Source organism: Halichoerus grypus, chromosome 5 (assembly GCF_964656455.1).
Source record: "Halichoerus grypus chromosome 5, mHalGry1.hap1.1, whole genome shotgun sequence".
Taxonomy (NCBI): domain Eukaryota; kingdom Metazoa; phylum Chordata; class Mammalia; order Carnivora; family Phocidae; genus Halichoerus; species Halichoerus grypus.
In genome coordinates this window covers 114475076-114502280 of record NC_135716.1, presented here as the reverse complement: position 1 = coordinate 114502280, position 27205 = coordinate 114475076, and the positions used below count along the sequence as shown (strand labels likewise).

At 37.5% G+C, this 27205-nt stretch overlaps 1 protein-coding gene across 2 annotated transcripts; it reads right to left on the bottom strand.

The window, feature by feature from the left end:
* Positions 1-1633: 1633 nt before the first annotated feature.
* LOC118540325 (guanylate-binding protein 1-like) lies at positions 1634-17157 on the bottom strand. 2 transcript variants are annotated; one of them, XM_078072781.1, is made up of 12 exons: positions 16982-17157; positions 15994-16105; positions 11221-11429; positions 9340-9467; positions 8153-8262; positions 7688-7884; positions 6838-7080; positions 5689-5969; positions 4883-5095; positions 4086-4188; positions 3651-3844; positions 1634-2818 (listed from the first exon to the last, which is right to left on the bottom strand). In XM_078072781.1, exons 3-12 carry the CDS (start codon positions 11408-11410, stop codon positions 2702-2704), a joined length of 1776 nt encoding a protein of 591 aa, XP_077928907.1. In that variant the 5' UTR covers positions 11411-11429; positions 15994-16105; positions 16982-17157; the 3' UTR covers positions 1634-2701. The 2 variants fall into 2 exon arrangements, with proteins under 2 accessions (XP_077928907.1, XP_077928908.1); XM_078072782.1 differs by lacking the exon at positions 16982-17157 and adding an exon at positions 16450-16472.
* Positions 17158-27205: the final 10048 nt, after the last annotated feature.

Here is a 27205-nt window from a genome sequence, read left to right as displayed (position 1 = left end):
GGGCAAAAAATGAGTAAAGCAACTATCTGACATTAGCCTCACTTTTCAGGATGCTGCCCAAAAGATCTACTTCTATCTCAACTCATTCAAGAGCACTGAGGCAACTTTGCCTTGGGGCTACTAAGAGCAAAGAAAAGGGGTAGGAACTCTCAGCTGCCTGCATGGATCTATGGGATTGAGAGAAGGTACACAAAATTCCCAGAAACTTGTAAACTACCAAAACTGAAACAGGAAGAAATAGAATATTTGAACAGACCCATAATCAGCAAAGAAATTGAATCAGTAGTCAAAAATATCCTGATAAACAAAAGTCCTGGGCCAGATGGCTTCCCAGGGGAATTCTACCAGACATTTAAAGAAGAGTTAATACCTTTTCTTCTCAAACTGTTCAAAAAAATAGATGGAAGGAAAACTTCCAAATTCATTCTATGAAGCCAGCATTACTTTGATTCCAAAACCAGACAAGACCCCACTAAAACAGAAAATTACAGGCCAATATCCCTGATGAACACGGATGCAAAAATTTTCAATAAAATACTAGCAAATCGAATCCAACAGTACATTAAGAGAATTATTCACCACGATCAAGTGGGATTTATTACTGGGCTGCAGGGCTGGTTTAATATTCCCAAATCAATCAACATGATACACCACATTAATAAAAGAAAGGATAAGTGTTTCTTTACCATGAAGTTTCTTTAGTCTATAAAAATGTATTTTATTTACTCCTTTGTTGCAATGCAGCTTGGAAAAGAAAAATATAAAGCATATCTACATAAGCACCATGGGTCTGTGTGTATACTTACACCCATGCTGTGCATCTCACCTGGTCTCCTATGAAGTTGCAGGCAAGTGAAGAAATACTGCTTAGTAGCATGTTCTCAACTGTGGAAAGAGGCATTCACCGTTTGATGGGACGCAAGGAGGTTTAATGGAATAATATGTCCCCATGCAATCAGAAAAAGCAGGCTCATTAATGTGGATTTAATGGCATTTAGCTGCTTCCCTATATTTCTCTCAACTTGTAATATATTGAAACATTGTGTAATATTTTCAAGATCCTAACATACAATTTAATGCACGTTCCCTTAGAAATGTAAGCAACATAAGGCAGATACATAGTATTTGACCAATGGTTTAATAGAGCAATAATCTGGAAACTATGGCTTGTGGGTGCCACCTATTTTTTAAAATAAAGGTTTACTGGAACACAGCCATGGCCATGCATTTACCTATTGTTTATGACTGTTTTCACACTACATGGCAGAGTTGAGCAGTTGATACAGAAACTGTAGGGCCCACAGTGCCATGAATAATTATCATCTGGTCTTTTGCAGAAAAGTTAGCCAACATTGCTATGAAGAGTAAAGCCTTATTTTTTGGTGAAAACTGAAAAAAAAAAACCCATCAGAAATAAAAAGCCCAGTGAAGCACATTTTATTTTCAGCTTGAAAATAATTTTTAATCATTTTTAAGAAACAACCATTACCTAGGATTTTAGAAAATTAGGATAAAGCCTATATATACTAAGTAATACCAAAAGCATTATTTTGTTGGTCAAAAAATATAAAAAACAAACTATAATTTCTTTGGGGAAAATCAGTAAACTTTCAAGTATAGACTGTTAAGAATTGGGAAAATATTGCCTAATTTATAGGATTATAAACGATCTAATAATTTGGTTCAGTTTCTAATACATTATCTGTCATCATTTAAGGTCCATCTTTGTGAATCATACATTGTTATAAATACACAATGCATAATTGCCATCATGTTAACCATGTTCAGCCCAGTGGCAATTATCTAAAATTCTAAAGTGTCTCATTAAAGTTATAATCCGGGTAAATCGAGCAAGAAAGGAGAGTTTCGTTTTTTAGCCCATTTGTTTGTGACCCAACCCCTACTCATGCTAATGGTTTCTTCCATCTTCGTATGAAAATTCTGTAGAGATTCTAGATCTCTATCTAAGGTGGTTTGCTTCAGCTTGGAATCCATCAAGGAGGGTTGTCCATTCCTAGGGCCTAGTGATCACTTAACTGCTCAGACTGTGCAGTCGGGATACAATAGAAAACTGCATAGTCTTCACTAAAAAGCTAGGATGGTTGTCCCTGACACTGAAACCCATTGAACACTTGGCCAAACTGATGCCCAACTATGTTCTTAAAGTTTTACCTAAGATTTGGCTCAGTATCCTTTTGTCAGCTAATGGTCACCCAGAGAAATAAACTGCTCTTGGATGGTACTGCTCAGATACCTTCTGTGTTGTTAGAGAGGTAAAACTGAACTTTGTTACACAACTTACAATATTTTGTAGGAAGATGGACATGATTTTAATTATAATACTGCATGTCTTTGCAAATTTCTAGTGTTATAAAAATGCAAGACCTGATTACTTTCAAATGTAATGATATTTTTTTTTTTTAAAGATTTATTTATTTATTTATTTGACAGAGAGACACAGCGAGAGAGGGAATACAAGCAGAGGGAGTGGAAGAGGGAGAAGCAGGCCTCCCGCCGAGCAGGGAGCCTGATGTGGGGCTTGATCCCAGGACCCTGGGATCATGACCTGAGCCGAAGGCAGACGCTTAACGACTGAGCCACCCAGGCGCCCCTCAAATGTAATGATATTTTTACAAATTCAAAAATTACTTAAGTTATGCCTTGGGTAAGAGTGACCAGAAAAGCTCTATTCTTTAGGTCTTCAGCTTATGAGGCATATTTTCCTTGGCTTTTCCATGTTCTTCTGGAGATTTTGTATCTCATTATGAAGTCGTTTGCTCTCATTTTGGAATCCTTCCCTTAGGAGACGGGCCTGTTCCTAAAAAAGGGAAAAATGGAGACTGAGTAAAGTGTAGCACTAAGTTAATCTCTCATTTATATCTAGTTTCCACATTCATAGATTTTTTTAAATATTTAATTTCTTTTTGACATTTTCTCTACACTTAATTTTCATTAATTTCTCTTGGGCATCCTAGCTCTGTGATTACATTTCCACCAAGGGGTGAAGACAGTTCAGATATCTTACCAAGATGTGTGACCCTATAAAAGTTATTGGAACTTTTCTGAACTTCTGTTTCTTTTCCTAAGTAATAGAGGCATAGCAGTTCTTACTTCATATAGTATTTTTTTAAAGATTTATTTATTTATTTATTTATTTATTTATTTATTTATTTATTTATCAGAGAGAGACAGAGAGCAAGCACAAGCAGGGGGAGCTGCAGGCAGAGGGAGAAGCAGGCTTCCCACTGAGCAAGGAGCCCAATGTGGGACTCGATCCCACACCCTGGGATCATGACCTGAGCTGAAGGCGGACGCTTAACCCACTGAACCACCCAGGCAACCCAATGCTTCATATAGTATTAAGCAAGAGATACAAATAAGTGATTTTTCTGGATGCCTAGCAGATAACAGCCACTGATTGGAGGATGTACAGATAAAGGACTGGATGTGACCTAACTGCAAATAAAATCTTTTAACAACCAGACAGAGGCAGGAGCCAGGTCAGGAAGGCAGACAGAAACTGCAAAGTACAAGTGGCAAGCAAGGTCCTTCTTCTAGGCATTATGTTCTCACTGCCACACTAAGATATGATCAGGGACAGTGGAGAGAAAAGAGACAAAGAGAAATCTCAAGGTAATGCAATTAAATACCTGAAGTTTTAAAGCTAGAGTTCTCTCTTGTTCTTCCAGCAACTGGACTCTATCCTTCTCCATCTTCTCAGTTAATTGTCTCACATGTTCCTGATAGCTCCTTTCTTTCTGTTCCATCATCTGCTGATTCTTTATTTGCATTTCTTCCACTATTTTTGCTGCAGACTGTGCAGATTCAGCTTTCACACGTTCCACTGTGAGGAGGAAAAAGAAGAAGAAAAATGTATGTGAGTAAGCATGTTGTCCCTTTCTTCCCTGCACGCTTGCCTGTCCTTGTTGCTGCTCACTGTATATGCCCTACTTAGAAATGACTTCGGCAAGTAAGGGGCATCTTTGTTCTTTTTGCCCTAGTGTAAGGATCGCAGGCTTACCCAGCCAAATTATTTAAACTTCGAGAGCGCGTGAGGCTATCTAGTCTCTTGACTGGCTCCTCACCTTCAATCTCCTTTTCCTTTTCTGTGAGAGTCTGGTCTGTCTGTAGAATGGCATCAGTCACAGACTCCTTGGACTTCAAGTATTCCTGAAGAACCTCTTCAGCCTTAGGACCCGGAGAACACAGGGTTAGTTATAGGAAATGGCTAGAAACGCTTGTTCCTGATTGTCTTCCCACCATCTTTTCCTCTAGGATTTGTTCCTCTTGGCCCTGGTGTGCCTGGTGGTCAAGATTCCTTGCCACAGGTATGGGCACTTGCTCCAGGCTGGCCAATCATGGCACCCTACTAAGCAGAATCCTTTATAGGAGACTGATAGAGACACTGGGAAAAAGAGATTCTTTGTTCTTTTAGACTAAGGGCTCTAATTTTGGAGTTGTTGTTGCTGTGGTCCCCTGTGGGGTGAGTCGCTGAAAAAGGAAGCCACCATGGAGAAAGCAGATCAAAGGAAAGGTGGAGGAAGAATATGTAGCCTAAAATGATGAATTACCATTTTTGTTTAAGTGACCATCACTGGGTTTCTGTCCCTGACAGCATAAAGATCCAGCTATAATAGTGAATTACAATAACAACTTGGTGGTTAATCTGAAAATCCAATTAATAACTCAATTATTAATTGAGTGCACTGTTTTGGATGAGCACAGAGGGCATATCTGGTATGATAGGCTCCCTATACACGTTTATCAAATGAAAGCATGAATGCTGTTGTTCTTGCAATGTGTGAGATTACACTTGGTTATGCTGGTCTTCCAAGGAGGCATGTCAGCAGCTTTCCAGAATCAGCAGATAAATCCTGGTTACCTGTATCCCCTTCCTAGGTTTCTGAAGGTAGTTTCTCTTTAGCTCTTGCATCTTCTGGATGAAGAGATGATACCCTCCTGGTTTAGAATAAACCCCAAGCTTCACAGCTTCTTCTAGAGGACTGAAAATATCCTTAAGTAAATCTGAGCAAAGATCTGTTGATGCTTGCAGATTCTGTTTACAAAAGTCATCTCGCTTTTTTTCTAGTTGGGCCTTTAATTTAAAAATAAGAAGTAAAAAGAATAACAGGGAAAAGATGTTAGTTTGACCTTGGAGATTCTGAAAAGTCTTCTCAAAAATAAGTCTGTGACCCTAGAAAAAGTTATAGGCACCTCAACAGGACCATGTCCTTCCTCTTGCTCCTGACTTTATTACTAAAGGCCCTTTTTCCTTGGAGGTGAAGTTCAGAGCAGAGTGCTAACTTTTTTTTGTTACACCTTTAAGAGATAGATTTCTGCTTGTCAAATTGGACCAGTGATTACATATGGAATAAATGTGGCTCAATATCAGCCTGCATATGGTAATCAGGACTACAATTTTCTTTGCTTTTGACTAGGATATCAAATCAGTCTGATAACAGTGGGCATTTGATTAGAAACTCTGATTGTTACTTATATGCATTTAGTTAAATTTTGAGGAAGATCAAAATAAACTTTGTTCTTCTTTTTATGATAATAACAAATAGTGGTTATCACCATTTTAAAGTCTAGTAGGAATTCCCTCTCTCAAAATAAATGCTCATTTCATTTTCTGGTAGTACTTGGCTTTCCAAGGCCCTAATCCATATAAACTTGAGAACAAATTACCGCTAAGCCCTTTTGAAATAAATGGTCTACATCTCTGAAGGAACTGCTCATGAAGAGTTCGATGGCCTCTTTCTCACAGGCCCTGTGCAGGTCCAGCAGCTCTTGGAGGGTTTCAGTGGGCAGCTGCACCCTCTGGCTCATCTCCTGGTCATAGTGAGCAATGGCCTTTTGCACTGCAGCTGCATTCTCGATCTGGGCCAAGGCCAGGACAGCATTCTCCATGCAGGGCAGATCCCCACTGCTGATGGCATTGACATAGGTCAGCACCAGGTTCTTTAGACCTATAAATTGAGAACAAATAAGGATGCTTATTGTAGGTGGGATGAGGAAACATTCTATTCTGTGTAATTCTGATCATGTTTATTACTAACCATTTGCCTCACAGCATCAGTGTCCTCAGGATCACCTGGCAGCTTGCTAGATATGCAGATTCTCAGCCTTTGCCCCAGATCAACTTAATTAGACCCTCCTCTCTGGCAAGATGCCCAGGTGATATGTATATACATCAAAGGTCAAGAATCTCTGTTACAGATAGCATGGGCCTATGTTTATTGAGTGCTTGCATCTACTTTACCCCCAAGCACCATTAGGACAGGAACCATAGCTCTCTCATGTATGTCTCTATTAGCAGCCCTGGTCTGTGGTAAACATTTGATCAATATTGTAGAATAAATCAAAAAGAGTTCTCAGTTTTGTTTATTCTAGCATAGTGTTGTCCAAGAGAACTTTCTGTGATGTTGGAAGTGTTCTATGTGTATTGTGCAGTATGTTGTCCAGCTACCAACCCCATATAGGTATGGGCCTTGAAATATAGCTGTGTAATTGGAATTTTAAATTTTCTTTAATTTTAATTAACTTACACTTAAATTTAAATAGCCACACTTGTATAGTGGCTACCATATTGGGCAGTGCAAGTCCAATTAACTAGGGCAATTTTAAGAAATAGAGCTTTCTTTCCTTTGGCCTCTCCTATCTTTTCTCACCCAAGAGAATTTGGCTAGTAAAATCTATTAGAAATGTTGGTGCCATCTAGAATTTAAATGGTAATAGCAGTAGGATTTGCATTTTTCAAATCTGAAACTGTGTGGATATAATTCTACCCTCCTTTAGTCTTAACAATTAAAGAAAAAGACTGGGAAGAGGACTCACGAGGTCCATTGACTTTGATGCCTCCTGAAAGAGTTTTAATTTTGGAATTGCTAAAGACGTAGGAACAGAAGACTGCAGCTTGTTGCACAAATTCAGCATCCAGCTCATTATCATGCAATGTCTCAAGCTGGCCTAGCTTCTTCCGGTGAGTAGGTCGATCAAAGATAAAGCATTTCTTCTTTGGGAAGAACTTCCGGATACAGAGACGGGGCAGATTAAAATTTTGATCACTTTGAGTGGTACCTGCAGGAAGATAAAAAAGGAATGTCCCAAATATAGGGTCTTGCAAACTTTTTCTGTGAAGAGCCAAACAGTAAATATTTTAGGCTTTGCAAGCCAGGGGGTCTCTTTTCCAAGGACGCAGTTCTGCTGTTGCAGCGTGAAAGCAGCCATAAACAATCTATAAATGAATGGGTATAGCATTATTCCAATAAAACCTTATGTACAAAGACAGCTGGTGTGCTGGATTGGCCATCATTTGAACTGTGGGCCATCATTTGCCAACCCTTGGACTAGAGCACTGTTCATGCTTTCATCTCTTTTCTTCCAATCAATGTCTATTCTATTCCATATTCGTTAGCTAATAGCAAGCCCAAAGCAGGGAAATAAAATCAAACTAATAATAGCACAGGAAAAGATGAAAGAAAAGGAAATTATTCTTAGAAGAGAGGAGAATATAATTTAAAATCAAATTTATTAATTCATATATCAAACAAGCATTAATTCTTAGTTATAGCTAGCTAAGAATAAGTAGAAAACTATAAATGTAAGAAAACTGTAAATGGAACACTAAAACTATAGTTTCTTGTGTTTTGTTATCTCCATTTATTTCTAAGTCCCTTCCTTTTACCTTTTTTAAGCTTGAGTGAATTCTCTAGGTACTCATCTGCTGTGATGGGTAGTCCATTTGCTTCCAAATCTAAGGAAAAATCCCTCAGTGTCCACACAAAATCTGGAAAGAAGCTCACAAAGTCAGCCGAATCTTCAATCCCATCGGCATCAGGGGAGGATTTTGCCCTGATTCGATCTGACAGCTCTGTCACATAGCTGAGTAGCAAACTGAGGAAAATTGGCATAAAAGAACAGTGTCCTCCACCCCATATTAGTTCCATATATTTAAAACCTTCATTTCACCTTTGTTTTTAACCCAAGTGTCAATTCTTCAGTGGGTACATAGGATCGTTCCCTTACCCTTGAATTATTTAAGTTTTCTCTTTTTGTGCTTGATTCACCAGGATTCACTGCCAAGCAGCTGGTTTTTAAATATAGGTCTCCCCTCTTACTTTGATGCTATTTTGAACAACAAAAAGGATACTGCAGTTGGTCCATGGCCTGCTGGTTGATGGTCCCCATGCTATTGTACACAAAGGTGCTGCTCAGGAGTATTGCTAGGGCAAAGATCCAGGAGTCATTCTGGTTGTTACCCTGGAAATCAGAACACATTTGGGCTGAGATTATGTTTCATTCTCTTGGAACTTTCCAGATCAGCAGCAGTAAAAAGATGCTCATTTAATTAGAATAATGACCTATATGAGAAAACCAAATCCAAACAAATGTGTTAGTGGGACTTGAATTTTGGATCATTTTATAATTAGTATTTTTAGTTTACATTGATTCTCACTAGGTCCTTTTATGATCATTGGCAGATAATTCCAAAACCAATAATCAAGGTTGGTGGGCATTCTAAGGCCTTAAATATAATTTAAGTTTAAAGATTTCTCTTCCTTTTTACAGCAAAATTGACTTATATAAGAGTAATAATATGTGTAGCTACTTTACTGAGCAATTATTATACACCTAACATTTTCCATTACTTACCTTATTCAAAACAATACTATGAGGCAATTATATATCTATTACATCTGTTTTACAGATTTAGAAAGCTGAGGTTAAAAGAGGTCAAATAATTAGCCAAGGCCTCTGAGTTAGTGTCAGGGCTTATATTTAAACACAAGGGTATGGGACTTCAGAACCTAAAATCTTTTTCTTTTTAGGATTTTATTTATTTATTTGGGAGAGACTGAGAGTGAGAAAGAGCACAAAGGGAGAGGAAGAGGGAGAAGCAGACTTGCTACTGAGCAGGGAGCCCGTTGCAGGACTTTATCCCAGGACCCCGGGATCATGACCTGAGCTGAAGGCAGACGCTTAACTGACTGAACCATCTAAGCACTCCAGAACCTAAATTCTTAACTAAAGTTCTCTGCAGGATTGAACTCATGACATTGCTTTTATTTGTACTACTTTTATGTATCTGGGTTAACTGGCTTGGCATGCAGCCTATTGTTAATAATTAGAATACTACCTACTCACCACTATGATCTTCTAGGATTCTGCCTTATGAATATTTTCCTGACCCCTGATTGCTAAACTTGGTCTCAGGGCACATAAACAGATATGAAAAAAACATACATTTAAGTGAAAGCTCTTATTTAAAAAAATAAATACTGTAGAGAATATTCAGGGATGAGGGTCTAATTCCAAAATTGAATCCTTAATCCTTACCTTCTCTACATCTCCCAGGCCCTCAGTGTCCAGGAGAACTAAGGTGTGATTTGGCTTCTTGGGATGAGGCACACACCACATCCAGATTCCTTTGGTATGAGACTGTACTGTGGCACCCAGAGAAAAGCCTGCGAGGGGGAATGGAGATAATAGGGGGTGGAGTTTTAATAGCAGATGGATCTAGAAATCCTACAATGCAACACAAAAAATAACCTGATTAAAGAATGAGCAAAGCCCAGGAATAAATCCCACTTGGTCATGAATAATCATAAGAGATGCTGAACTCAAGGAAACAAACTGAGGGTTGCTGGAGGGGAGGTGGTGGGGGGCAAAAGAGAAATGGGTGATGGGCACTAAGGAGGACACATGATGTAATGAGCACTGGGTATTATATGCAACTGATGAATCACTAAATTCTACCTCTGAAACTGATAAAAAAAGTTTTTTAAAAATGAGCACAGGACTTGAATAGACATTTCTCCAAAGAAAATATACAAATGACCAATAAACAAATGAAAAGATGCTCAACATCACTAGTCATTAGGGAAATAACAAATCAAAACCACAATGAGATACTATTTCACACTCATTAGGATGGCCACCATCAAAAAAACAGAAAGTCTTAAGTATTGGGGAGGATGTGGGGATATTAGAAACCTTGGGTTTTTCTGGTGGGAATGTAAAATGGTGCAGTTACTTTGGAAAACAATATGATGATTTCTTTAAAAACTAAACATAGAATTACCATATGATTGAGCAATTCCATTTCTGGGTCTATACCCCCAAAAAAGTGAAAATAGGTACTTGAACAGATATTTGTACCCTCATGTTTTTAGCGGCATTATTCATAATAGCCAAAAGGTGGAAGCAACCCAAGGGCCCTTCAACAGATGAATGGATAAACAAATTGATATGCACATAGAGTTGTTCAGCCATAAAAAGGGAGAATTCTGACACATGGTACAACATTGATGAATTTTGAAGACATTATGCTAAGTGAAATAAGCAAATCACAAAAGGACAAATAATGTCTGATTCCTCTTTTTTTTTTTAAGATTTTATTTCTTTATTTGACAGAGAGAGAGCACAAGCAGGGGAAGAGGCAGAGGCAGAGGGAGAAGCAAACTCCCAGCTGAGCAGGGAGCCCGACATGGGGCTCTATCCCAGGACCCTGGAATCATGACCTGAGCCGAAGGCAGCCGCTTAACCAACTGAGCCACCCAGGCGCCCCTGTTTGATTCCTCTTAAATAAGATTTCCTAGAGCAGTCAAATTCATAGAGACAGAATATAGAATGGTGACTGCCAAGGGCTGGGGAGTTATTGTTTAATGGGTACAGAGTTTCTGTTGGGGAAGATGAAAAAGTTATGGTGATGGATGGTGGTGATGGTTGCATAATAGTGTGAATTTACTTAATGCCACAGAACTGCATGTACACTTAAAAATGGTTACAATGGCAAATTTTATGTTATGTATATTTTACAACAGTAAAAAAAAAGCCAATACAGACTTAAACATTCCACTTAATAATCAGTGGAAACTTGCTTTTACTGCATGAACATTTTAGTAAATGTCTGATAGTTTATTATTTTGTACACTAATTATTTGTATTACTGCATTATTAGTCTTTCTAGGAAAGGAACAATTTATGCTTTAAAAGGAACAATTTATGCTTTAAAAGCATAAAGGGGAAACTAAGGCAAAGTGGAAAGAGAGATGAACTGTCTTTTTCAGACCATAGTGAAGATAAGAGCATAACTGTGGGTTGAAAGATAACTTTCAGTATTCTCTTGCATCTCTAACTTTCTTGCATCACCGTGCTCCATGTTGGCAGTGTGGATGGACAGAAAGGACTTGGCAGAGCTTTGTTGGTGCCACTCACCCTTGTTCTTTCCAGCCAGCTTGTTCATTAGGTAGGATTTGCCTGTGCGATAGAGGCCCACAATAGCCACCACCACAAGAGGATTCTTAATGGCTGCCAGGATCTCCAAAGCTTCCTGATTAGCCACCAGCTGCCCTCCATTATTCTCAATGAGGCACACTGGGGCTGGCATGTGGATCTCTGAGGCCATGTTCAGAGTGTTCCCTGGTCTGCAAGGGAAGAGATGAGATGAAATAAAATTTCCAGTCTAAGTGGATCAGATATTTCACCAGGTTATTTTACATTTAGAAGCTAGAGTCCTCACTTTCCCCAAAATGGCCAAAAGTTTGGTGTCAGCATTGAGATAGATGAGGGTAATATCTGTATCATTTTAGAAAGTTACAGAAGTATTGTCAAAGTGGTCCACTCAAAAAATATTGGCATGACAGTATTTTAGGAACATTCAGCCTCTCTCATAAACAAAATCGTTCCATTTAATTCACCATGGAAAACTTTCTTTTTGGATTTGCATTTAAAAATTTAGAGTAAACTTTAAATGGAAAATAGAATAGAATTTAGAGAGATTTATTTTACATCTTGGTTATATGTAAAAAATTCAATGTTGATTTACTTATTCATTAATTCTTACTATGAATAAAGACTTTCATACATCATTTCATGTATATCCTTTGAATAGTTCCCAGAGATTTTAAGTATTTTTCCCCCACAGTTACGCTTATTTTGCTGGAATGATGGCCCACAGAGCTTCTCACACTGCTGTTCCAAAAGTGGAACCAATATAACTTACTTTTGCAAATTTTATAAAAACATATGACCATGTGAGACACATGACTAGAGACCCTTCCAAGCCTTAGTGTGGGCTTAAGTAAGCAAGGGGCCTTTAAACTTAAGCTTCATTAGCTTCTATCAAAACACCAACAGCATTTTTCACAGAACTAGAACAAATAATCCTAAAATGTGTATGGAACTACAAATTGCCAAGGCAATTTTGAATTTTTCAATTTTTTTTCCAATTTTTTATTGTTATGTTAATCACCATACATTACATCATTAGTTTTAGACGTAGTGTTCCATGATTCATTGTTTGTGCATAACACCCAGTGCTCCATGCAGAACGTGCCCTCTTTAATACCCATCACCAGGCTAACCCATTGTCCCACCCCCCTCCCCTCTAGAACCCTCAGTTTGTTTTTCAGAGTCCATCGTGCCAAGGCAATTTTGAAAAAGAAGAACAAAACTGGAGGTATCAGAATCTTGGATTTCAAGATATACTATAAAGCTGTAGTAATCAAAACAGTATGGTACTGGCACAAAAAGGACCACATAGATCAATAGGACAGAATAGAGAGTCCAGAAATAAAGTCATGCTTTTATGGTCAATTGATCTACAACAAAGGAGGCAAGAATATGCAATGGGAGGGGTGCCTGGGTGACTCAGTCAGTTGAGTGTCCAGCTCTTGATTTTGGCTCAGGTTGTGATCTTGGGGTCGTGGGATTGAGCCTTGCATGCCCAGCATGGAGCCTACTTGGGATTCTCTTTCTGCCTCTCCCTCCGCCCTTCCCCCCGCTCATGCACTCTCTCTCTTTCTCTCTAAAATAAATAAATACATATTTAAAAGAAAAAGAATATGCAATGGGAAAAAGTTTCTTCTACAAGTGGTGTTGGGAAAACAGGACAGTACATGCAAAAGAATGAGACTGGACCATTTTCTTATACCATACACAAAAATAAACTCAAATGGATTAAAGACCTAAATGTGAGATGTGAAACCACAAAATTCCTAGGAGAAAACATAGGCAGTAATTTCTTTGCCCTCAGCCGTAGAAACATTTTTCTCCAGAGGCAAGTGAAACAAAAGCAAAAATAAACTATTGGGACTGCATCAAAATAAGAAGCTTTTGCACAGTGAAGGAAACCATCAACAAAACAAAAAGATAACCTACTGAATTGGAGAAGATATTTGCAAATGACATATCTGATAAGGAGTTAGTATCCAAAATATATAAAAAACTTATATAATTCAACACCAAAAAACCAATAATCCCATTAAAAATGGGCAGAAGACATGAACAGACATTTTTCCAAAGAAGACATACAGATGGCCAACAGACACATGAAAAGATGCTCATCAACATCACTCATCATCAGGGAAATGCAAATCAAAACTACAATGAGATATCACCTTATACCTGTCAGAATGGCTAAAATAAAAAACTCAAGAAACAAGTGTTGGTGAGGATGTAGAGAAAAGGATTCCTGGTGCACTGTTGGTGGGAATGCAAACTGGTATAGCCACTGTGGAAAACAGTATGGAGGTTCCTCAAAAATTAAAAATAGAACTACCATATGATCCAGTAATTCCGCTACTGGGTATTTACCCAAAGAAAACAAAACCACTATTTCAAAAAGATACATGCAGTCTCATATTTACTGCAGCATATTTTCCAATAGCCAAGATATGGAAGCAACCCAAGTGTCCATCTGTAGATGAGTAGATAAAGTGGATAAAGAGGAAGTGGTATATATATATATATATATATATATATATATATATATATATATATACACACACACATATATATGTAATAATTGCCTTTATTATATATATTATATATATTACTATATATAATATACATTATGCCTTTAATATGATGGAATACTACTCAGCCATAAAAAGAATAAGAGCTTGCCATTTCCAACAACATGCGTGGATCTAGAGAGTATTACTAAGTGAAATAAATCAGTTAGAGAAAGACAAATACTATATGATTTCACTCATATGTGGGATTAATTTAAGAAACAAAGCAAATAAACAAAGCAAAAAAGAGAAAAACAAACCAAAAACAGACTCTTTTTTTTTTTTTTAAAGATTTTATTTATTTGACAGAGAGAGAGGGAACACAAGCAGGGGGAGTGGGGGAGGGAGAAGCAGGCTTCCCGCTGAGCAGGGAGCCTGATGCGGGGCTCAATCCCAGGACCCTGGGATCATGACCTGAGCCGAAGGCAGATGCTTAACGACTGAACCACCCAGGCGCCCCCAGACTCTTTTTTTTAATTCCACATTTTATCTTATTTTATTTTTTATGTTTCACAATAAGTTTTTTTTTATTATGTTAATCACCATACATTACATCATTAGTTTTTGATGTAGTGTTCCATGATTCATTGTTTGCATATAACACCCAGTGGTCCATCCAGTACATGCCCTCTTTAATACCCATCACCGGGCTAACCTATCCCCCCATCCCCCTCCCCTCTAGAACCCTCGGTTTGTTTCTCAGAGTCCATAGTCTCATGGTTTGTCTCCCCCTCCGATTCCCCCCCTTCATTTTTCCCTTCCTGCTATCTTCTTCTTCTTTTTTTTTTTTTTAACATATAATGTATTATTTCTTTCAGAGGTACAGGTCTGTGATTCAACAGTCTTACACAATTCACAGCGCTCACCGTAGCACATACCCTCCCCAGTGTCTATCACCCAGCCACCCCATCCCTCCCACCCCCACCACTCCAGCAACCCTCAGTTTGTCTCCTGAGATTAAACAGACTCTTAAATATAGAGAACAAACTGGAGGTTGCTAGAGGCGAGGTGGGTGGGGGTTTGGGTGAAATATGTGAAGGGAATTAAGGGTTTGCTTATTGTGATGAGCACTGAGTAACGTACAGAATTGTTGAATCATTATATTGTACACCTGAAACTAAAAAAAAAAAAAAAAAATCAGGAGGCAGATCAGGAGAGGCAGAGGGGAAGTTGTGCAAAGAAAATATTTGTATTTTCAGCCATACACTTCTAAGTTTTCTGTTTTGTTTTGCTCTTCCATTTTGTAGAGAAGGAGAAGCAGGAAGAGAAGGGGAAGGGGAGGGGGAGAGGAATGAGAGATGAGGGGAAGGGAGGAAGAGAAACTGAAAAGGAGAGAGTGCTGTCAGACAAGGGGTGATGAATAAAGCTCATGCCAAGCCATGGAATTCAGGGCAGGAGTTTCCAGAAGGCAAGATTGGAACTGCTTGAGAGCACAGAGAGGTCAAGGCAAACAAAGATGTTGCCTTTAGTGATGCACCACAGTAGATTCTTTAAAGAGGAAACTTTTTAGTAAAATAGGGCTGCAGATTCTACTTGTAAGGGGTAAGGAATAAGTTGGCACTAAGAAATTGGATCTACTGAACGTGGACTATTTCTACAGGAAGAAATACACTTTGAAACAAAGTTCAAGTATGTGATTAAAAAGTATGGTGTTTTCATAAATCTTCATCTTTCACTCCGGGTTTCAGTTTTTTCTTTCTCTGTCTTTAACAGTGTCAGTGGCTGTTTACACTGCACCTCATTTACTACTCTTTCCTTCTCATGAATATAACATATTTCAGTTGCCTTTCAGTTTCTTAGCTGCAGTCAGATGGGTACTGAGCAAGTTCCATCAAAGACAATGGCAATTTAATTGTGTCCCCAGTCAACACAGTCAGCAAAGAGAAAGACAATCCTAATGCATGTCAAACTTCATTTAGGCCCATGTCTGCTGGTGCCTAATTCTGCCCAAACACAGTGCAGAACAGGTAGGAACATGCTACCACCTGGAAACAGCAGTATCTCATCATCTGACCTGGTGTCCCACAGCAGGCTTACCTGCAGCCTGTCCTGATGCTGGTCATTCCTTAAGAAAACAGACCCTTATAAATCCCTTCCCATTCCTGCCCCAACCTTATCATGAGCTCCGTTTCCCAGAGCAGAGCTTCTTTAAGCTGAAGGGAAAGCTGCTTTGATGAGAAAGTGGAGTTCTTACCTCTTTTTTTCCTCCTCTGTTAGGTGGAGTGTTTTCTGTTATTTCTCTGTCTTTCACTGGATCGTGGATCTTTTATTTCACCTGTCCAATGTCATTGGACTTTCCAGATTTCCTTTAAAGACAAAACAGAAATGAAGCAACCACTGTAACAGACTTTATAGTAACATGAAAATGAAAGCACTGAACACAAAGCAATAAGCCCAATGACCACAAAAGGAATTTCTGCAAGCTAATCCAGTGGGAGGGTAGATGGGCTTAACACAATTTCTCGACCAGAAACTTCACATTTCTTTGCAAGAGATCTTAGAGAATATTTGCTGATTTAAACAAATGTCTATCAGATATTTAAATATAGTGAAATGGATCTCAGAGTTGGGGTTCAGTTTGAGAAACCCAGAATGAGGAAGCAATCATGTTAATTTTTAGGTCTATTCCTTAAGTAGTGAACACACTTACAGTGGACCTGGCTTCTCACTTATACATACAGTAAGTGAGGAAAAGGACATGCCTCACACACTCACAAACACACAGCATCTGGCACTAATCCCCAGTGGGTAGTTAGGAAGGGTCTCCATATATTGCACACGTGCTCTAGGCTCTATGCGGACTGCTTTACGGAGGTTTCATAACTTATATCTCATGCTAAACATTGCCCCATGATTTTATAGAAACTGAGACACTGAAAAGTTGAATGTCTTAACCCAAATCACAGCACTGTAAGTAATCTGAACTGAATCATCCTTGTCCCCAAGCCCTCTTGTTCAGCTACTTTCTAGGTTTTCTGAGTGAATAGCAATAGAAGTAACAGCTTTATCTCTTGATTTTTTTCTATGGGTGTTACTTGTCTAACTCATTCCTGATTAAATAAGTGACATTGTCTTCATCTTACCCTGAAAACAAGGAGGCTTGAGGGAGGGTAAATAATATGCCTATCCATATTCACTATGCAAGTCACAAGTGTGGGAATCAAATTTTAAACTATTTTTACCTTTGAACTCTGCTTTTTCCTCCTCCTCCACATTGTTTCTGAAAGGAATGAGGAGAAAGGGAGAGGTTTACCAGGTTCTCTGCTGATCCCAGATATTTCTCTACACCTAGAAGCCAGTGTGAGAAATTTAACAAATAGAACTGGACGCTTTCTTTTCTTGTCCCTTTTTGCATTATCTTTCCAAATGTCTCTGAGTAAGTAGCATTTCAATTTGTTTTGAAAAGTATGATTTCTCTGGGTCTTTCCGTTGTTGGTAACACCCAGTTACTTCCTGCCTTAACGGTCCGGGTGCAGCAATTTTGAAGATCTGAAACTTTCGTATCCTTAATCTTGGCAAGATTGGTCCCCTCCTATTCTACTGGTCTCCTGTGAGCCCTTTGCCAATCTCCCATCACATAACCTTGATTTTTTTTCCCTTATGACCGCCTGAAATTCAAGTTCATAAAAGCAGGTAACTCATGTATTCACAGCACCTGCAATAGGGCTTGGCACAGAGTAGAAGTTCAATGGCTATTATGTGACTAAATATAAAATGACCTCAACTATGAGAGAAACTTTTGCCAATTTGAATATATAAACTTTTTGAAGTACAGAAAAAAAGAGCAAAATACCTATGTAAAGCAGTTATTTGTTAATTTCATTACACACATTTAAAATTCCATATCACATGTATTTGTGATACAAATATATTGTTTCTTACTCATACTTAAAAAATGATTTTATTCAAACTCTTCCCATCCTTTTTTAACATTTAGCTTCATCATTATTAAAGCTACTTTAAAATCATTTAACTTATTTTTTTTTTTTCAGAAACATTCTTCTGTCAAATAATTTGAACTACTTAAAATATCTGTGGGATGCCTGGGTGTCTCAGTGAGTTAAGTGTCTGATTCTTGGTTTTGGCTCAAGTCATGATCTTGCAGTCCTGAGATGGAGCCCTGCATTGGGCGCTGCACTGAGCATGGAGACTGCTTGAGATTCTCCCTCTGCCCCACCCCCCACTTGTGCGTTCATGAATGCACTCATGTGTTCTCTCTAAAAAAATAAAAAATAAAAAAATATCTGCAAGTTGTCCTAAAGTCACACATCAAATAATGGAACATTTATTCAGGAAGATCTCCTACAACTCTGGTGAGAAAAGCTGAGAGTCTATGGCACTTGAGCCAGGACACACTCTCTCCCCATTCCCAGTTCAGTTTGACAAAACTCCACTTCAGGTGGATATGGAAAACAAGATGTGGCTTGCTTTTCCCTCATCTTCCAAGCAGAGATAAGGTATCTCACTGGTAAGTGCAGGTCACCAGTATTTCTCATCCCCTCTAACACTGAGCTGCAGAGACTAAATTGCTGGTTAGTGTGGCCAGAGGCTGGGGGCTCCCAGTCTCCACTGAGCCATGCTTTTAGAGTGGAGGGTTTAGCCCAGACGTGGCAGGCTGAGAACACCTGGCCTGACCACCCTCACTCTGGTTCATTTGTAGGGTGGAGTTCCCATGTTTGGGAAAGGCAAGTGAAGAACACCGGAGGCTACCATCCCTGCCGAGTGGAAGAGCAGGGAGATTTTTGTCCAAGGAGAGAGGCAGTCCATAAACACAGAGCACTCTGAGGCTCTCCCCAAAGGGACTGGCTTTATTTGAAATGGAGTGTGGGGGGAAGTTCAAGCCTAACGACTTAAAGAAAATTTATTGCTAGCAGATTGACATTATAAGAAATACTAACAAGAGATTTTCAGGCGGGGAGCAAGTGACCCCAAGTGGAAAAACTAACAACATCAGTGAGGGAATATGTAATTATAAAAGACAAAATAAATGCATATTATTTCTCTTTTCTTAACTAACTTAAAATGCAATTGTATAAAACAATATGTATATAATTGTATCACAGGGCCTATAGCATATATAAATGTAATATATTAACAACAGAGCAAAGGAGTTACATGAGTGCAAAGCTTATTGGGATAAAGATATAACACCAGACATTGACTTGAATCCATGGGAATAAAAAGAACCAGAAATTGTAAGTCAGAAAGTTAATATAACAAGTCCTATACATTTATTCTTTCTCCTTCAGCTTCTTTAAAAGACACACAATTATGTAAATTAAAAATTACAGCAATGTATTGTTGGGCTTGTAATATATGTAGATGTAATATGTAATATATATGAGATCAGTAGCTCAAAAAGGGGGAGGAAGGAGTAGGAGCATAGGAGTAAAAATTCTATATCTTGCTGGAGCTAATTTAGCATAAATTTTAGGCTTAGAGAAGATCTATATCTCTATCTATTTATATCTATGTTTATATGTGGTTAGCCCTGGGGCAGCCATTAAGAAAATAATAAATCTCAACTCAGTATCTTTTCACCTTAAGTAACTGGTAAAAGAAGAACAAACTAAATCCAAAGAACAGAATGGAGAAAATAATAAAGATTTTTGTAAATAAGTGTAATGAAATTAATGAAATAGAGAAAATTAATGAAACCAAAAGCCTATCTTTGAAAAGATCAACAAAATTGACAAACTTTAAGTCAAATTGGCCAAGAAAAAAGGATGGAAGACTCAAATTACTAAAATCAGGAATGAAATAGGGAATATTAATATTGACTTTCAGAAATAAAAAGAATTACAAGACAATACTATGAACAACTGTATGCCAACAAATTGTTTAAAGAATAGACTAGTACCGGGGCACCTGGGTGGCTCAGTGGGTTAAGTGGCCAACTCTTGATTTTGGCTCAGGTCATGGTCTCAGGGTTGTGAGATTGAGCCCCACGTCAGATTCCGCACTCAGGGCAGTCTGCTTGTCCCTCTCCCTCTGCTCCTGCCCCGGCTCGCTCGCACTCTCTCTCAAATAAATAAATAAATAAATAATCTTTACAAAAAGAAAATAAAAGAAAAATAGACTAGTACCTAGAAAGACACAAACTACTTAAACTGTCTCAAGAATAAATAGCTCATCCGAATGCACCAAAGTAGACAAGTAAAGAGATTGAATTACTGATAAAATTCCTCACAAACTTGGTAAAAGAGAGAAGAGATTTACCCAATTTCCCAAAGGTTATTTTACCACGTGTACTTTCCTTCTCTCTCTGAACTATTTCAGAGTTAGTTATAGACATAATGCCTCTTTACTCCTAAATAATCCAGTGTGTATTTCCTAAAAAAAAGATCTTATAGAACCTTATTATCTCCTTAGGTCATGGACTTCTTTGGTAGTTGCTGTTGTAAAAAGCAGGAATTCTGCCTCCCACCCTCTCTTGGAAGGGACCATCGAATATTTGAACAGACATTTTAGACCCGTCATTGCAAATGTTAAATAAACATGTAGCTATAAGAAAGAGTAGTTGATGTCTCTTATCCTATATCTATCTTCTTTATTATGAAATGATGGAAGTTTGAATCAAGGCTGTGGCATCCTTTGGTGCCATTCTTTAAGCTTTTAAGTTGAGGGATTGGAGTTATTCTCTTGGGACCACTTAGGCCTGTATTTGTCCCTGAGCTAATAAACAATATTCAAATTTTAAAAATTATTCAAATGATTATGAGATGATAGCTAGTCTATTCCAGAACTAAAAGTTTGTATATGTTGTTGAGTTAGTGAATAATTTTCACCAGGACAGACAATACTTATAACATGTAGTTTCCAAATGGAGTAAAAAGAAAAGAACTCTCAAAATTTGATGAAGATGCCACAGAGCATAAAAAGCTTTGAATTTACTTGGATTCACTGTAAATCAAATATAAAAGTATTTATTAATGTCTTGAAGAAACTTTGCTATTGTTTTGAATGAGTTGTTGCAATTATTACATTTTAGAATGAGGTTTGCTCCACTGGACATCATGATGAAGAGTGACATTCTTCAAATGTCATGGAAATCTTCAAACTATTTGCTGGACTTAATCAACTTCTGCATGACTACTTGGAAAAATGTTAAAATTAAAAAACAAAACAAAACAAAACAAAACAAATGTAGTATCTGTATCCCAAATAGATTATGATGAATTAGTCAAAATAAAAGGGAAACATATATAAAGTCAAGTGTTATGTAGAGTCCAAATGCTACTCCATTATTGTAGATTTTCCATGATTTTGACAAATACTGATCAACTGGTAATATTGTATGTTTAAGTTATTACAGAAAACCATGAGTAATTTGTTTTTTTTTTTTCCCCAACTGCAAAATCTTATCTGTGACTTTATTCAACAAAGTGAAATATATTCTGGGTGATTGTAACTTGCCATTGGACAGTATTTGTGGGCATTAGTATGAGTATGTCATATAACAATGCAGCCATATAAAAAGTAAAGACAAAGGGCTGCATGCACTCTTTATAAACATTAATAAATAAGTAGAATGTGCTGTCCCACAGGAGCTCATTACCTTTTTCATCAGAGGATAAGCTGACCTTCTAGTACCTGAAGTTATTAAATCCTTAAGTATCATTCCAGTTATATTTTCTCTTTGGGTTAGTCTTGTTTTGTAGAAGGAGTGTTTTAGGCACACAGCTCAACTTTGTTTAATAGCTAAAGGAGGATGCCTGCTTTTGGCTATAACAAGGAAAATCTAAAATGGGTGGTGGAGGAGGGACATGATGAACATCAATTATGGCCTATGACAAGTTGCAGGAGTTAAAGTCTGTGGCATGTACAAAGTCATGTGTATGAAGTCCTTTATAGGATTGTAGCTAGTCACCAACTTGAAGATACGATGATGGATTTCATTTACTGTAAGGCACAGTGATCAGAGTGGTGCAAGGAGTGAACCATTTTAGATGCTTCTGGGGCACTGACTCGTATCTTCTCAATCTCACCTCTGATGCTAGCTCTGGGTGTAGTGGACAGTTCAGAGAAGGCCTGAACTCATCTCAGGCTGAGAGCATCTTGCTTTAGTATATATAAAAACAATGTCCTCACAGGAGACTACAGGGGTTATGGACTTGGGGTTTCTCCCCTATAACTTCCCTCTCCTGGCCTCTCACAAACATGCTGAGCATGATCTTTCCCTAGGGCCTTTGTACTTGCTGTTTCCCCGGCAACCTAGGCTGTTTCCCTGTATATCCAAGTGATCTACTCCCTTTACAGCTTTAGCTCTTCGCTGAAGGGTCCCTTCACTGGTGCTCTTCTTGACCCCCTCTATAAAATTGGTCTACTTTAAATTGCCAGCATTTTCTCTCCCCTATTCCTGCTTCACTTTTCTGCATAGAAACTGTCATATGACATTCTGGATAGTTTATATATGTATATATTAAAGATTTTATTTATTTATTTGACAGAGAGAGACACAGTGAGAGAGGGAACACAAGCAGAGGCAGAGGGAGAGGGAGAAGCAGGCTTCCCACGGAGCAGGGAGCCTGATGCGGGGCTCAATCCCAGGACGCCGGGATCATGACCTGAGTTGAAGGCAGACACTTAACGACTGAGCCACCCAGGAGCCCCTGGATAGTTTATATTTTTATTGCCTGCTAGAATGTTACCTCCATGAAGGCAGCGATTTTTGTGTCTTTTTGACTTCCGAGTCCCTCAAAAAAGTACTTGACACGTAATAGGCCTTCACTAAGTATTTGTGATTGAGTGGATCCAACTGTGAAAAGTGAACACGTTGGTTAAAGGTTATGCTCCTCTTAGAGACTTTTGAGACATTCTGTAAAATTTCCTTCTGGAAATGTTTATACTCTCCTACTCTCCAAATATATATATAAAGTATGTCCTTTCACATCCTCCTGAACAAGTGGAATCATAGCTTTTTAAAATCTAAGCTACACTGAGAGGTAGATAATATCATGCTGTTTCAGTAGACAATTTTTGATTACTGCTGAAAAAGAACATATACTTATATAATTATTTTTTACATTTTTATCTCATAGTATATGGGTTTTGTTGAGGCATTGAAGCCTGAAATAATGTTGTAATAAGTAAAATGCATTTGGTGCCTACTGCTTGGTAGACATTGTATTAATTCTTTATAGGTGTTACTAATTAGATTTAATTTATTCTTCAGCACATGCTTATGATGTAGGTATTATTATTGGCATTTTACAGACCAGTAAATACAGTTTAAAGATTTTATTTATTTATTTATTTTAAAAAATCAGTTAAGAAAACTATTTATACTGTCTTATAATTACATAATTTACTAGTGTTCTTCTCTTTATGTGCATTCATATTATCTTGGCTCATTTTCAGTCTAAGAATTTCACTATTTCTTGTGAGATGGGTCTGCCAGCAAAAAATTCTCAGTTTTTATTTATCTGGAATTTTTTTTTTTTTAGTTTTTATTTGTACACCTGAAACATTGTATGTTAACTAACTGGCATTTTAAGATGTTTTTAAACTAGCTGTTCAGTGGGCCACAAGACCCTGAAAATTGAGATTTCTTTAAATGATAAGTCAGTATATTAAAAGAGGAAGGTCAGATTAAGTTCATCCATGCCTCTGTATTTGCAAAAGTGGCCTGGAACACTCTGGTGCTATATATCTCTCCCTTTATCCCCACTAACTGTGACAGTCTGATTAGTTCTTTTATCAAAAAAAAGTCTCTGGTTCTCAATTAAGGGATTTCTTGTCTCAAGGACAACTTGGAACTATTTTTACTGAACACATGTCAGTTAAAAACGAGAGCAGGAACAAGCTCTTAGTTTCTCAGAAATAGGCCAGATGTTAAGAAAAAGCTCCTTCCTGTGTAACATAATGTGTGCAGTTTTTATTTTTGTTTCTATGTCAGGCTTGAAAATTGTTCTAAGGACTTTTTCTTTTAAACACTAGGTGTGAAAAGCTATCTATATTTCCTCACTTTCCAGTATACTTGGAGTTGCAACCTGTAGAATACTTATTCTAAAAGACAGACACAAATCAAATTAATTTGCATGTTAGTATTATTACATTAAAATTTATTTATATATGCTTAATGGTTTCAAATGTTATCCAGAATTACAGGTCTAGAATGTTTTTATATTAAGCTGCTTTACACATGGAGAACTCCATGCAGAACATTTTACAGGACTCAATAGCAGGAGGTCATTTATTTAGTTGGGGTTACTGAGTCTCATATACAATAGGAGGCAAGACCAGCAAGTTAGAAAAACAACTTTCAGGGTGTGTGTGTGTGTGTTTGTGTGTGTGTGTGTGTGTGTGTGGAGAAAGAGAGAGAGCAAATGTACATCCCATTCTCTTCTCACTCCAGCCCTTGGTGACCACCATTTCTACTTTCTGTGTCTGAGTTTGACTAACTTAGATACCTCATATAGGTGAAATCATAAAGTATTTGTCTTTTGTAATTGATTATTTCACTTAATGCTTTCATGGTTAGTTCTTGTTTTAGCATGAGACAGATTTTCTTGTTAAGACTAACATTCCATTGTATATATACACAACATTTTCTTTATCCATTCTTCCGTCCATATAGACATATGGGTTGCTTCTACCTCTTGAACATTGTGAATAATGTTGCAATAAATGTGGGTATGCAACTATCTCTTCAAGATCTTGCTTTCAGTTCTTTTAGATGCATACTCATTAGTAAAATTTCTGAACCATATGGTTAACTCTATTTCTAATTTTTTGAGAATCCATCTTACAGTTTTCCATAGCAACTGCATTTTTTTTTTTTTTTTTTTTGGAGAGAGAGAGAGCATGCGTGTAGTACAGGGAGGGGCAGAGAGAGAGGGAGAGAGAGAGAGAGATAATCTTTTTTTTTTCTTTCAAGATTTTATTTATTTACTTGACAGAGAGAGAGAGCAAGCAGGGAGAGCAGCAAGCAGAGGGAGAGGGAGAAGCAGGCTCCCCGCCGAGCAAGGAGACTGATGCAGGGCTTGGTCCCAGGACTCTGGGATCATGACCCAAGCCAAAGGCAGACGATTAACCGAGCCACCCAGGCGCCCCAAGAGAGAGAGACTCTTCAGCAGACTCCATGCTCTGCATGGAGCCTGATGTGGGGTTCAATCTCATGACCCTGAGATCATGACGTCAGCCAAAATCAAGAGTTGGACACTTAACCAACTGAACCACCCAGGCGCTGCCATTTTTTACTTCCATTCACATTATACAAGAGTTCCAATTTCTCCATATTTTCACCAATATTTGTTATTTTCTATTTTTTTTATAGTGGCCATCCCAGTATGTGTGAGATAGTATCTCATTATATTTTTGATTTGCATTTCTCTAATGATTAGTGATATTAAGCATTTTGTCATATGCTTCTTGGCTCTTTGTTTCTTCTTTAACGAAATGTCTATGTAACTCCTTTGACCATTTAAAAAACTGAGTTACTTCTTTCTTGTTGTTGTAAATTGTAGAAGCTCTTTACATAGTCTAGATATTTGTCCCCTATCAGATACATGATTTTCAAGTATTTCCCCCCATTCTGTACATTGCTTTTTCATTCCATTGGTTGTTCCCCCCCCTTTTTTTTTTTAAATCAGATTATTTGTTTTCTTTTTTTTAATTTAAATTCAGTTAGCCAGCTTATCATTAGTTTCAGATGTAGTGTTCAATAATTCATAAATTTTGTATAAAACCCTGTACTCATCACATCATGGCTGTTTCCTTTAATGCACAGAAGTTTTAAAATTTGACATAGTACTGTTTTTCTGTTTTTGCTTTTGTTTCTGTGATTTGTTATTGTCATATCCAAAAAATCATAGCCAAAACCAAAGTCATTAAATTTTCCTCTATGCTTTCTTCTAAAAGTTTTATAGGGGCGCCTGGGTGGCTCAGTTGGTTTAGTGTCTGCCTTCAGCTCAGGTCCTAATCTCAGGGTCCTGGGATTTAGCCCCATGTCTGGCTCCCTGCTCAGTGGGGAGTCTGCTTCTCCCTCTCCCTCTGCTCCTCCCCCCCCAAATAAATAAAAATTTAAAAAAATTTTTTTTAAAGTTTATATTTTATGTCTAGTTCTTTAATATATTTTGAGTTAATTTTTATATATGTTTTAAAGATCCAAGTTCATTCTTTTGTATGTGGATGTTCAGTTTTTCCAACACCTTTATTAAAGAGACTGTCCTTTCCCCATTGTGTGGTCTTGATAAGCTTGTTAAAGATCGTTTGGCCACCTATGTGAGGGTTTATCTCTGAGCTGTCTGTATGTCCATCCTTACGCCAGTACCTGACTGCTTTAATTACTGTAGCTTTGTAATATGTTTTGAAATAAGGAAATGTGCAGCCTCCAACTTTATTCTTCTTTTTAAAGACTGTTGGGGCTATTCAGAGTTCCTTGAAAGTCCATATGAATTTTAGGATACTTTTTATATTTCTGCAATAAAATGTCATTGGGATTTTGATAGGAATTGCATTGAATCTGTAGATTGTGTACAATAGAATGGACATTTTAACAATATTAACTCTTGTAAACCATGAACATGGGATGTCTTTTCATTTATTTGTGTCTTCTTTAGTTTCTTTCACCTAGGTTTTATAGCTTTCATTGTATAAGTCTTGCCTTCTTGGTTTAATTTTATTAATTTTAGTAATTTGTATTTATATATAATAATTTATATTACGTATATATATGTTTTAATATACATGTTTATGCCTCAAAAAGTTATTTAAAAACATTCAGGGGGGTGCCTGGGTGGCTCAGACAGTTAAGCATCTGCCTTCGGCTCAGGTCATGATCCCAGGGTCCTGGTATCGAGCCCCACATTGGGCTCCCTGGTATCGAGCCCCACATTGAAGCCTGCTTCTCTCTCTCCCTCTGCCTGCTGCTTCCCCTGCTTGTACACACACTCTCTCTGTCAAAAATAAATAAAATCTTTAAAAAAAAATTCAGGAATAAATCTAACAAAATGTACAAAGAGTATATGCTGCAAAATATAAAATATTACTGAAAGATTTAAAAGGGCTAACAAATTGTGGGACATAAGATGATGAATTGGAAGACGATTTTTTGAGTGTCATTTCTTTATATATTTATCTATACATTTTATACAATTCCTAGTTTCACACATGTAAGGAAAATTGATTCATGACAACTATAGCAAAAGGATAGTCTTCTCAATAAATGTTGCTAGGTCAACATTACACACTCATGAAAAAAAATAAAACTTGACTCTTACCTTCTAACATTATAAAATTGATTCTAGGTGGATTGTAAATCCCAATATGGAAGACAAAATAATAAAATGTTTAGAAGAAAGTCAAAGAGATTATTTTCATGTCCTTCAGGTCAGGCAATAGAACAAATAAATCAATAACTTGTCAATAAATAATTGATAAGTTTAACTATGTTACTATTAAAA

Excerpts from the sequence above, each read along its gene's own strand:
- LOC118540325 (XM_078072781.1), bottom strand. The coding sequence starts at position 11,410 with ATGGCCTCAGAGATCCACATGCCAGCCCCAGTGTGCCTCATTGAGAAT. Across the intron at positions 5,970-6,837 it reads CATCAAAGTCAATGGACCTC|GTCTAAAGAACCTGGTGCTG; the intron begins GTGAGTCCTCTT and ends CTCAATTTATAG. Across the intron at positions 5,096-5,688 it reads TATTTCAAAAGGGCTTAGCG|GCCCAACTAGAAAAAAAGCG; the intron begins GTAATTTGTTCT and ends TTTAAATTAAAG.